Source organism: Hypanus sabinus, chromosome 30 (assembly GCF_030144855.1).
Source record: "Hypanus sabinus isolate sHypSab1 chromosome 30, sHypSab1.hap1, whole genome shotgun sequence".
Taxonomy (NCBI): domain Eukaryota; kingdom Metazoa; phylum Chordata; class Chondrichthyes; order Myliobatiformes; family Dasyatidae; genus Hypanus; species Hypanus sabinus.
In genome coordinates, this window is record NC_082735.1 from 33515226 (window position 1) to 33528227 (window position 13002).

At 37.1% G+C, this 13002-nt stretch overlaps 1 protein-coding gene across 6 annotated transcripts in view; it reads right to left on the reverse strand.

Moving 5' to 3' along the window:
• The window catches only part of pabpc4 (poly(A) binding protein, cytoplasmic 4 (inducible form)), a 48590-nt gene that overhangs the window by 21415 nt on the left and 14173 nt on the right, over positions 1–13002 (reverse strand). For 5 of the 6 annotated variants that reach the window (XM_059954620.1, XM_059954624.1, XM_059954621.1 and 2 more), the window contains 5 exons: positions 10344–10483; positions 8445–8539; positions 4440–4577; positions 1490–1585; positions 719–991 (listed from right to left, as the gene is read on the reverse strand). In XM_059954620.1, coding sequence (XP_059810603.1) covers positions 719–991; positions 1490–1585; positions 4440–4577; positions 8445–8539; positions 10344–10483 — 742 coding nt within the window. Of the gene's footprint in view, positions 1–718; positions 992–1489; positions 1586–4439; positions 4578–8444; positions 8540–10343; positions 10484–13002 lie in introns of those variants that run through there. The other variant, XR_009508704.1, reaches the window with a different exon arrangement.

Below are 13002 nucleotides of genomic sequence, written 5' to 3' on the forward strand. Positions count from 1 at the left end.
ATATGGCTTACACATGGAAATCAACGACCTAACCTGCTTCAGTACACAGTGTTTGAACACCAGCAATTCCCATCTGAACCCTTGACAAAACTCAGGATGAGCTGGTCTATAAAATAACAGCAAACTAGTAAACAGTGATTTTAGTGGAACAAAAATGAACACAATACTCATGAAGCCCAAGTACCAGCTGAAAAAAACCATTAGTTTCCTTTGCTGTTAGGCCAGCATCACTTGTCAAGGTCGCCTGTCCAAATAGACATACTGACGTTGCTGTTCCTTACTGCACCTTGTGGCACATAAAGTGGCAACCCTGCCATTTCTTTGGCATTTTTGGCTGTTTTTTTACAAGGACGAGTTGCTACCTCAATGTTCAACCCAGCACAGATGTAAAATGTGCAAGGAGCCAGGCGGATTCGAACCCGGGACCACTCACCTTGAAGTCTGGTGTGGATGCCACAACTCTAGTAGCTGGCTGCTCCGCTTGATAGGACTGGAAAATGACCTGATACCTTTCTTATATTGTTAACGAATTTGCTTTTAGTTGGAATTTCTGATATTCAATCCAGATCAGAAAGTGATATACAACCTGGCTCAAAAGCTGCAAGAATCTGACAGAACTTATTTCCTTCTAATTTATCAAGCTCTTCTTTAAAGCTCCTGTAACTTTTCACTGCTTCTGGGATGCACAGACAAATGACAAAGAACATCAAGAACTCACCTGAGGCACCGCTGGCATAAAGTAGCCTCCAGCAGCTGGCTGAAACTGGTTGATGATTGTATTGGCCGGCATGGCACGCATCCCTGCAATACGCTGCATATATTGATTAGTTAAGTGAGCTTTGCGCTCCTCTTTTCTCTGAGCAAGGGCTACATATAGCGGCTTGGAACCAACAATACGCCCATTCATTTCTGTTACAGCTTTCGTGGCTTCTTCAGGAGAGGAGAAGCAGACAAAACCAAAACCTTTGCTTCGGCCATCCTCCAGCATTACCTTTAAACAAGACAAATTATCACAAATTTAAGTCACTTAAAGTTTGCAAATAAGTAGGCCATCTGGGCTCACAAGCTTGCTCCAGCATTCAATAATATTAAGGCCAATCTTTTACCATAGTCATTTTCCTGCACTGTATCTACAGTATATTCCTCAATTAACCACAATATATAAAAAATTATTCTCTATCTCAAATATACTAAGCATCTGAACCTCCAGAGCTCTCTTGGCAGTCCAAAGAATTACCATCCTCTGACTCTAGATACATCAGCCAGGGAAAATATCACTTTGCATTTACCCTGTCGAGTACCTGAATGGATCATCTCTAGTGGGATCTAGTGGGAATGGCTTATTTAAGGTTATCGACCTTTCATAAAATCCTGGATTTTATGAAAGTATGGCTTCTTAAAAACAAAAATGATAAAGTTAAAAGGCAATTACTCCATTTATTTTTTTAACCAACCGAATCCATTGACAAAACCTTGTTAATGAACATACCTTGGCACTGGTGATTGAACCAAATGGAGCAAACTCCTTTCTCAGCTTTTCATCATCGATAGTGTCATCCAAGTTTTTGATGTATAGATTCACACCCTAAAATCATTTTAATAATTGTCAGTACTGCTCTTTACAAATTCATGTTCTCAAAATTGACAGATGTCATCTAATTACCAAATGTACCAATATAAATGATGCATAATTCCAAACTAATCCAATATCGTAGTTGCAGAAAGCACTAACTAAAAGCAATTTCCAATTCAAAGGTGCTCTACAAATAAATGGGACGCTCTTATCGTGCAAGATGCTGAACTTAACAATATGACAGATCTAATGTTAAAATCTGCATTAAATATGAGCCACAAGTAGGCAATAACCAAATATTATTTTTATATGCATTTAATCAAAATTAAATACACTTGCAATGAAGGTTTGTGAACTCTTTACAATTATCTGCTTTACTGCATTAATTACTGAGAGAATGTGGTCTGATCTTCATCTAATTCACAATAGATAAATGTAATCTACCCAAACTAATAACAAACAATTGTACTTTTCATGTCTTTATTGAACCCATCGTTTAATCATTCACAATCCAGGCTGGAAAAAATATATGAATCCTTGTAACTGGTTACACCTCCTTTAGCAGCAATAACCTCCACCAAATGTTCCCTGTAGCTGCTGATCAGACTTGCACAACAGTGAGGAGGAATTTTAGACCATTCCTCCATACAAAACTGTTTCAGTTCATCAATATATCTGGGACATGAATTTTCTTCTTTTAAAACCGTTCTGCTGTTGATTTACCTTTATTTCAGATCATTGTCTTGTTACATCAACCAACTTCCATTGAGCTTCAGGACCACTACCCAGACATTCTCACGTAAAATGTCCTCGATACAATTTTGATTTCACTGTTTCCTCAACGATTGCAAGCTCTCCACAGGCAGCACCATGCTTCACTGTTGGGATGAGGTTTTGGTGTTGATGTCCAGTGCCCTTTCTCCTTCAAACATAGCGGTGTGAATTTCTGCTAAAAAGTTCAACTTTTGTCTCATCTGTCCAGACGATTGTCCCAGAAACACTGTGGAACAAACAGGTGTTCTTTTGCAAACTTGAGATGTGCAGCAATCTCTTTTGCTGTCACCCTTGGGTTCTTTTTCACCTCCTTCAGCATGTTGTGCTCTTGGTGTGATCTTTGCAGGACACCCACTCAGAGTGAGAGTAACAATAATACTGAATTTCATCCATTTGTAGAAAATTTCTCTTACTGTGGACTGATGAACACTCAGGTCCTTAGAAATGCTTTTGTAGTCTTCCAGCTTCATGCATCTCAACAATTCTTCTGAGGACCTCTGAAAGTTGTTTTCATTGAGGCATGGTGCACATAAACACATCTTTCTTGAGAAGCGCAGGCTCTGATCAGTAACCTGACTTCGTGCATTTTTTTATAAAGGGCCAGGTACCTCTACAACACACACCTCCAATCTCAGCTGATTGATTGGAACACCTGACTCCAAATAGCTTTTGTAGAAGGCATTATTCCAAGGGTCACAGACTTTTTTGAACCTAGACTGTGATTGTTTAAATGGTGTACTCAGTATTGATGAGAAGTAGTACAATTTTTTTACAGGTTATTAGTTCAGGTAGATTGTGTTTGTCTATTATTGTGACTTAAATGAAGATCAGACCACATTTTGTGAGTAATTAATGCAGAAAAATAGGGTAACTGCAAAGGATTCACAAACTTTTTCTTGCAACTGTATATTTATTCCTTAAACTGACATTTACTTTTTGTAGTTATCTGGCATTAATTGGCATTGTTTAAATACAGAAAGAGTTGCCGGTCCCACTAAATGAAATCATGAAATGAATTTCACTGTTTTAGTCCTGAGTTCAGTACATTCCTGAATACATTACATTTTTCACCTGTTTTTGAAATGAGTGTTATCTATTCAGGTGAAAATTCAGGAAACTTATTTAAAAGTTGATAAAACTTTCTTTCAAGAGACACTCATGTTGAGTGCTTACAGCATATCTCCTGGTACGATTTGCAGATAAGGACAAAGCAATCCACAACAGATCAAAAGTGTAGAATATCCCACATATCAAGGGCATCCACCTAACGATGCTGCTTCAGGATTGCATGGAGCCCAACAATTATGTTAATCAATAAGAGGAGAAAAATAACTTAAAGACTATTTAAAAGTAATGTTGCAAAGTTGTAGAGATAAGCCTCAATTTAGAGGAGACACATCTGGATTTACTCAGCATTGTTTTGGCACAACAGCTCCACCTGAGTCTGCACTGCAAAATCAGACTGGTTATCGGAACTAGGTGCTAAATTGCATAAAGACTAACATACACAGTACTAGATGCTAGCAGATTTGCTTTGTGCCCTCATTCTTGTTGCCCTTTCTTTGATGCTACGATAATGAGATCCATTTCCTTTAGCTGCAATTATCCAAAATACAGGTAACAGACAGGTAAACTGTACAGAGTATCATGTAAATCCCTGTTGGTTCATGTCTATCTGTAACCAGCGATTCTTTGGAAAAACATTAGTGATGGGCAATCTGGGGTACATCTTGGCATGAATTACTGCACAAATGGATATATATAGTGCCTTGAAAAAAGTATTTAGACCCACAACTATTTTCACATTTTACTGCTACATTTTCAAAATTTAAAATACACTGAAGGATTTTTTGAGCTAAAATACAAAACATTTATATTTCTATATTTCTTCACTATTCTTGGTTGGTGTGGCTGTAACGAAACCCAATTTCCCTGGGGATCAATAAAATATGACTGTCTGTCTGGAACCTTGGTATGAACCAGGTTTCTGTCTTGCTCGATATTAATCAATAATAAAACCACTGTAGTAGAAAATATTTTATAGAAAGTAATTATGCATTTCCAGGACTAAGCAAAGTAGTTTTATATCCACCTGGTATCTGCTGATTCGTTCCTGTTTTAACTGTTCAAATTTTCTTTTAAGTTCAGCCTGCCGTTCCACTTTCTTTTGGGCACGGCCAACGAAGAGCATCTTTCCATTCAGTTCCTTCCCATTCATTTCCTCCACAGCCTAGATATAAACATGCACAAACATGGTCACATTGAAGATGACGTAAAATGGGTTATCACAGATGACATTGACACGTAAGATAGGATTATTCATATGGTCATATGCCACAAAATGGCATATCAGCTCTCTGGAGGCATAGAATAACTGAACATCTACAATCTTTCAGTGTGCAACAAAATATTATCATTCTTAAAAAATAACTTATTTATTCCTAGCAATTATATCTGTGTGAGAAAAAAAAACTATCAAAACTAAAAATATTATTCAAAGAGCAATCATTGGAGTTCTTTTCAGAAATGTACTTCCATACAATCACAGATCTTGGTGACATTGAAGGGATTTAATGTCATTAACTTTCTGCTTTCTTCTCACTAAAATGTTGGTACAGTAGTGCTGGACAGTTTGTGAACCCTGTAGAATTCTCTTTTGCTGCATAAATATGACCTAAAATGTGATCAGATCTTCATGCAAGTCCTAAAACTAGATAAAGAGAACCCAATTAAATAAATAACACAAAAAAAAATTACTAACAGGAGAAAATCTGCAGATGCTGGAAATCCAAGCAACACACACAAAACGCTGCAGGAACTCAGCATGTCAGGCAGCATCTATGAAAAAAGTACAGTCAACATTTCGGGCTGAACCCCTTCAGCAATTATACTTGCTCATTTATTTATTGAGAAAAATGATCCAATGTTATATGTATTTGTTGGAAAAAGTATGTGAACCTCTGGGGTAATGCCTTCTACAAAAGCTATTTGGAGTCAGGTGTTCCAATCAATGAGATGAGATTGGAGGTGTGAGTTGTAGAGTTGCCCTGCCCTATAAAAATCACACACAAAAGTCAGGCTACTGACAGATCTAAGAACGAGCTCTTATGTGCACCATGCCTCAATCAAAACAACTTTCAGAGGACCTTAGAAGAATTGTAGAGATACATGAAGCTGGTAAAGGCTACAAAAGATTTCTAAAGATCTGAGTGTTCATCAGTTCACAGTAAGAGAAATTGTCTACAAATGGAAGAAACTCAGTACTGTTGCTTATCACCCTAGGAGTGGGCATCCTGCAAAGATCACACCAAGAGCACAACAGGCAATGCTGAGGGAAAAGACCTGCAGATATCTCCAATTTGCTAAAGTCTCTCTCATGTCCTCGATAAGAAAAACACCAAACAAGAATGGTTTCATGGAAGAATTGTTTCATTCACTCTAAAGCAAACATTGCTGCACACCTCATGTTTGCTAAATAACACCTGCATAATCTACAATGCTTCAGGGACAATGTTCTGTGGACAGATGACACATATGTTTGGAGGAAAAAGGGCACAGAACACCAACATCAAAACCTCATCCCAGGTGTGAAGCGTGGTAGAGGCAGCATCATGGTTTGGGGCTGCTTTGCTGCCTCAGGGCCAGGACAGCTTGAAATTGTCAAGGGAACAATAAATTTAAAATGGTATCAAGACATTTAACAGGAGAATGTAAAGACTGAAGTCTGTTACCAGAAGCTTAATAGAAGTTGGATTATAAAACAAGACAATGATCGGAAAGACAAGAGTAAATCAACAGATTAGTTTAAGAATAAGAATTTTTGTGTTTTAGAATTGCCAAGACAAAGCCCTGACCGTAATCCTGTAGAAATGTTATGAAAGGACCTGAAGCAAGCAGTTCACACCAGCATCCCCGAGTTGAAGCAGTTTTGTGAGGAATGGCCTAAAATTCCTCCAATCTGATGTGCAGGACTGATCAACAGATGCTGGAAATATTTGGTTGATGTTATTGCTATTCAAGGGTTCACAGCAGTTACTGAAAGCAAAGGTTCACCAAACTTTTTCCAACAAATACACGTAATATTGAATCATATTTCCTCAATAAATAAGTGAGTATAATTTTTGGGTTATTTATTTAATTGGGTTCTCTATCTAGTTTTATGACTTGCGTGAAGATCTGTCTGATGACATTTTAGGTCAGTTTATGCCGAAATAGAGAAAAGTCTACAGGATTCACAAACTTTCTAGCACCATCATATATCAGCAGTGGAATTAATGTGAAGGGCAATTAATCAACCATTGTTAGTTGTAACACTTGTAATAGTGAGATCACCAGTTAAGCTTCATCACCAGAAATATGAGAAACATAATCTTGTATGGCACATCAGTGCAAAATCTCTGACAGGTAAGTAGTCTTTCAGATTAAAAGAATCCAAGAATCTACCTACCACTTGAAAAGGTCCTCCAGCACTATTTGAGCAATAGCTAGGAAGTTTACCTGGTGTTTTAAGTGTCAACTTAACCACTAATCAAAACACTGACTTTTATTTTGTTCTAACTCCATACGTTGCAATGTTATAGTGTTTAACGAACATGTCATTTCTAGAGAAAAAAAAGTTACGATTATTATTCTCTGGATACTAACTAAAATTACTACATTATGCAGATCACGCCAAGCAATTTCACCAAGTTGATAACATAAACCACTTGAAGGCAAGTTCAAGACCACCTGGCAGAAAGAACTTCAACAGCAATTGGTCAATCAATGGAAAAGGTTTTGTATGAAATGAAAGGGGTATTGATTTATTATAAAATCTGAATTACACAGGATATCCCTCAGAAAATTAGCACCTTGGGTGCACATTGTTGGAATGGGAAACTTCTTAAGTTTTCTTCTAATTTTGTAACTTATTAATGATTCAAACAGCCTTGTATTATGCGACTACCAAAAATTTACTTGGATTCCGATTATTTTGAGTCCGTCATTTCTTAATTTCTATGACTGTACACCAACAGCTGCATTAGCAATACAATGCTTGGAGACATCAGGTGGTTAAAAAAAAATTTCATCATGTCATCATTCTACTTGCACCTTATCCAGCTCAATAATCGCAGATCTTGTTACTGTGTCTACTGACATTTAAAATATGTTAATGCACACAAACAAAAAAAAGTTTTTTAATGATAAATCAATCTTTAAGGAAGAAGATGTATATAGTTTAGGTTTGGGTTGGGTTACAAACTGTTAATGGAAGTACTTGAAAAATCACCCGGGTTGCTAAAGGAAGGGGAAAAATCATAAAGATTCTGCCACAATTCTCAACTGCACAATTAATTGGAAAATTGCAAATATTACATTTTTGTTTATAAATTAAAAGACATGTGAGGCTAAACCAAGTAACTACAGGTCAATCAGTTTAACCTTGGTTGGGGGAAGTTCAAGAAACAATATCAGGGACAAAATAACCAGTCACTATGATTACTGTGGGATAAAGCTAACATGGTTTTGTTTAAAGCAAATCTAGTCTAAGGTAACTTGACAGAGTAGGAGAAATCTCAGGTTTACAGAAGATCAACTTTGGGTGAAGAAGAGAGACATGAAGGGAGCAGGGAATGCAGGAAGTACTTAGTGTGCATTAAAATAGCCAGAATAATACTTTTAGTTTAATAGCCATATGAGCTTATCACAAACCATACACTGCCTCCCACCTTCATTGCAAAAGCAGAACACTCAATCAGAACAGTATACAGTGATAGTAAGATTTTGCAGAAAAGTGCTATAGGTTTTAAAGAAAAAAAATACTGAACCAAAGAAAAAAAAATCATTGTGAAAATGACAAAAAAAAACACAAATAAAAGTTCACTATATATGTTCTAAAATTTTCTCATTCATCTGTATCATAAAATATTTAATTCAAAAATAGAATTAATATACTTAATAAACTTTGAGAATTTGTGATAATCAATTTCTGTGTATGAGTAATTTAATTTTTGATTTAAATTGATTTCTAAATAACTACACATTAAATGCACGTCAAAAAAGTTTGTATCCATGTCGGAACAAAACGTGAAATGTTTCTGTGAACCACTATACACACCTTGGAGGCATCTTCATGTTTTTCATAGCTAACAAAGCCAAAACCCTTGCACTTTCCGTTTGGATCTGTCATGACTTTGACACTGAGAGTTTTGCCTAAGAGGGCAAAGAGAAAACAGAGACAGGACAGTTGAGCATTAGCAGATATAAAAATTAAGCAGCAAATAGAAATAGTGTTCCTTTACAGAAGCATACAAGTGCTTCCTTAAGGGCTAGGAAGAAACTTGCTCTGCTCACCCTTTCTAGTTTGCAGGATTATTTTTCTTATGATGTAGGAGTGCAGAAAGTTTGTACTCCTTACAAAGAACATTTAATTTTTTTGAAATGCTCAAAAAAAAGGGCAGCATGAATTTCTATCATCTTAAAAAATTGAATGTGTTATCAAATGTAGGATACCTCTGTTATGGCAGATATAAATGGTCTCTATTCATTTCAGTTAATATATATAGAACACTTTTATAGTCATGACAACATAGAAAACAGAAGGAGCAGACTATTTGAAACATAATTGCCAATCTTTCACCCCAACACCATTTCCCTGCACCAATCCATACATCTCAATTCTCTGAATACAGGTTTCCCCTGCAATCCATAGGTAAAGCGTTCCTATTAAACTGTTTGTAATCCGAAATGTCATAAAGCGAAGAAGCAATTACCATTAATTTATATTTTGAGCATTCCCAGACCCAAGATGATAACCTATCAAATCAAAGCAAATAACAAATAAAACCTAAAATAACACTAACATATAGTAAAAGCAGGAATGATATGATAAATATACACCCTATATAAAGCAGAAATATTGTAGGTTTCACTTATCAAACTCAGGAAGGCAGCGAGCCAAACTCGATTTGGAGAAAAAAATTGGCACGCACACGCATACATACGCACATGCGTACACACGTACACTTGTGCACAAACAACTGCCCGCACAAGGCTTCACCGTCATTGTAGTCTTTCTCGGGGTAAACACGAGTATAAAGCAGGCATCTTTTTTTCGTAAAAGCGAAAATCCTCTTTGGTTAGCGAAAACAGGTACTAATGTAAGTCTTTCGTAACAGCAAGTTGTCGTAAATCGAACATTCGAAAAGCGGGGTCACCTGTACTTCAAAATTTATCAACCACTGTGTGAAGATAGACAATCAATATAATTGCTTTGATGGTAATAACATGATTGTGAAAGTCAACTGCTTTAATATTTCAAAGTACACCAAAAAGCTGTAATATAATTACATTTAAATTATATTTTTAAAAAGATTTTAAAAATCTGCCTTCGCTTCTTTTTCAAGATTTGAATAGTAAGAATGCCATAAAAAGAGAAAAGTAAAGAAAATATTTGAACTGAAAGGCAATCATATTTCACACTTCAATTTTGGAGCTATTACAGATATAAATAGAACAATTATTTGCTTTTCTCGCCATTTCAAGGAAAACTTACCATTTTCATTAAATTGTGGAAAGCGTGGTTCCTGTGGTGGGGAAGTCTAAGATCAAGAGACACAGCCTCAGAATAGAAGGGCGTACTTTTAGAACAGAGATGAGGTGGCATTTCTTAAGCCAATGAGTTGTGAATCTGTAGAATTTGTGGCCTTAGGCTGCTGTGGCGGCCAAGTCATTGGGTACATTCAAGGCAGAGGTTGACAAATTCTTGATAAATCAGGGCACGAAGGGATACAGGGAGAAGGCAGAAAATTGGGACTGAGAGGAAAAATGGATTAGCCATGATGAAATGGCAGAGCATGAAAGAATAGGCAAGTACTATACTGAAATCTTTACGTTTAAAGGAAATATGAACATTGTACCCACAATACAAATATCACAGAATGCTGTTCCCAGTATTATCCCTCTCATACCATAGAAAAGTATACTTTGAGCCACAGATCTGTCAGATTCCACTCACCAAATTTGTCAAACATTTCTTTGAGTCGTTCATCATCCATATCATCTCCAAAGTTCTTTATGTAAACATTAGTAAATTCTTTAGCCTTTGCCCCCAGTTCAGCCTCTCTCTCTTTACGAGACTTAAAACGGCCAACAAATCTAAATAAACAGTTACAGTGTTTAGTGACCCTCAAACATCATGCAAGTTCTATGATCCATTAAAAGTTAATATGAAGTCACACTTTTGCTTTAAAAGTATTTATGTAATAATTATTAAGAATTTAGTATGCAATGTTTTAATAGGTTAAGTCTCAACAGAACTTTGTAAATACTTCTCATTCTCCATGATAAAACACTTTTACATGTTTTTTCATGTAATCTATGAACTTTAATAACAACACTAAACAGAGTCAGAAACAGTCAAGATTAAAAATAAACGAGAGGCTAATAGAATAGACACTTATACTTTCAGTTCCTTAGAGTTGCCTATCTTTACAGTGGCATGCAAAAGTTTGAGCACCCCTGGTCAAAATTTCTGTTACTGTGAATAGCTAAGCAAGTAAAAGATGAGCTGATTTCCAAAAGGCATAAAGTTAAAGATGACACATTTCTTTAATATTTTAAGCAAGATTACTTTTTTATTTCCATCTTTTACAGTTTCAAAATAACAAAAAAGGAAAAGGGCCCGAAGCAAAAGTTTGGGCACTCTGCATGGTTAGTACTTAGTAACATCCCCTTTAGCAAGTATCACAGCTTGTAAACGCTTTCTGTAGCCAGCTAAGAGTCTTTCAATTCTTGTTTGGGGGATTTTCACCCATTCTTCCTTGCAAGAGGCTTCTAGTTCTGTGAGATTCTTGGGCTGTCTTGCATGCAGTGCTCTTTTGAGGTCTATCCACAGATTTTCAATGATGTTTACGTCGGGCGACTGTGAGGGCCATGGGAAAACCTTCGGCTTGCATCTCTTGAGGTAGTCCATTGTGAATTTTGAGGTGTGTTTAAGATCATTATCCTGTTGTAGAAGCCACCCACTTTTCATCTTCAGCTTTTGTTTTTACAGACGATGTGATGTTTGCTTCCCGAATTTGCTGGTATTTACAGGTTTCCCCCACTATCTGAAGGTAGAGAGTTCCTATGAAATGGTTCGTAAGTCGTTATGTCACAAAGTGAAGATACAATTACCATTTACTTATATGGGAAAAATTTGTGAGCGTTCGCAGACCCAAAAAATAACTTACGAAATCATGCCAAATAACATATAAAACCTAAAAAACATATAGTAAAAGCAGGAATGATAAATACACAGCCCATATAAAGTAAAAAAAACTTCTCTGCCATCATTGCAGCACTGTCCACCGTAACGAAAATCTCACGCAAGCGATCTCAACAACACTCTCTCCGGTAACCGGTAAGCTCCGGTAAGCTGCCAAGACAGACCAAATAACACAAAAAAATACACAGCCTATATAAAGTAGAAATAGTGTATGTACAGTGTAGTTTCACTCACTGGAATCGGGAAAACAGCGAGCACACTGATGATGGTGTGTTAGGCTGGGTTGTTGGAGGTTGGGGTGGGGGAGACTGGGATGTCATCTCATCGTCGTCTGTTTCCATCAGGGCAGGCAGGTCACCTTCGTCTATGTCTGCCTGCCTCGATGTCGAAGGTCAAGGTTCGTCGTCTGCTGTGGCTGATGTGGAAGGCTTGAAAAATGACAGTATGCTTGACTGCTTAGCCTCATGCACTTTTCTATCATACAGTCTTTGTAAGCACTCAAACCATCCTGCAAATATGCCCTAAACCTATGTACCCTTTCAAAATTAAAATCATACTTTTCTGCAATCATTGCAGCGTTGTCAATCGCAGCAAAAATCTCACACAATTGCTTCATGTTCAGTTCCTGGATGACTTCACTTTTGGGCCATTCGCTACTGAGTTTGGTTTTGATTATTATCCTTTCTTCTTGCAATTGCATCAGCTCTTCACCTGTCCGTTCCTGGTCATGGGATGCCAAAACCTCTTCAACATCATCTTCCACAAACCCAGCCTCCTTAGCCAAACTCACTATGTCCTTATTTCATTCACCACGATCAAAACTCTTTTATGCAAAGGCTTTTCCAATACTTTAGAACTCATCTTGCTAACGGATGCACAAAATAAATCAACATAAAGCACAGATGCTCATGGGCACGTATTTAAGCAATGCCGGCTAGAATGCAGTTCCAGTTCCAGAGGAGGAGCTTGGCTGCTCAGGGCGCACTCTGCCTTTTTTCCAAACAGTGAAAACACCTTCTGTTAGCTAAAAAAGGTAATTAATGTAGGTCTTTCGTAATAGCGAGGTGTTGTAAAACAAACATTTGAAAAATGGGGGGCATCTGTAATTGAATTCATTCCTCCCTCTACCAGTGAAATGTTTCCCGTGCCACTGGCTGCAACACAAGCCCAAAGCATGATCGATCCACCCCCGTGCTTAACAGTTGGAAAGGTGTTCTTTTCATGAAATTCTGCAATCTTTTTTCTCCAAACATACCTTTGCTCATTGCAACCAAAAAGTTCTATTTTAACTTCATCATTCCACAGGATCTGTTTCCAAAATGCATCAGGCTTGTTTAGACGTTCCTTTGCAAACGTCTGACGCTGAATTTTGTGGTGAGAAAGCAGAAAAGGTTTTCTTGTGATGACT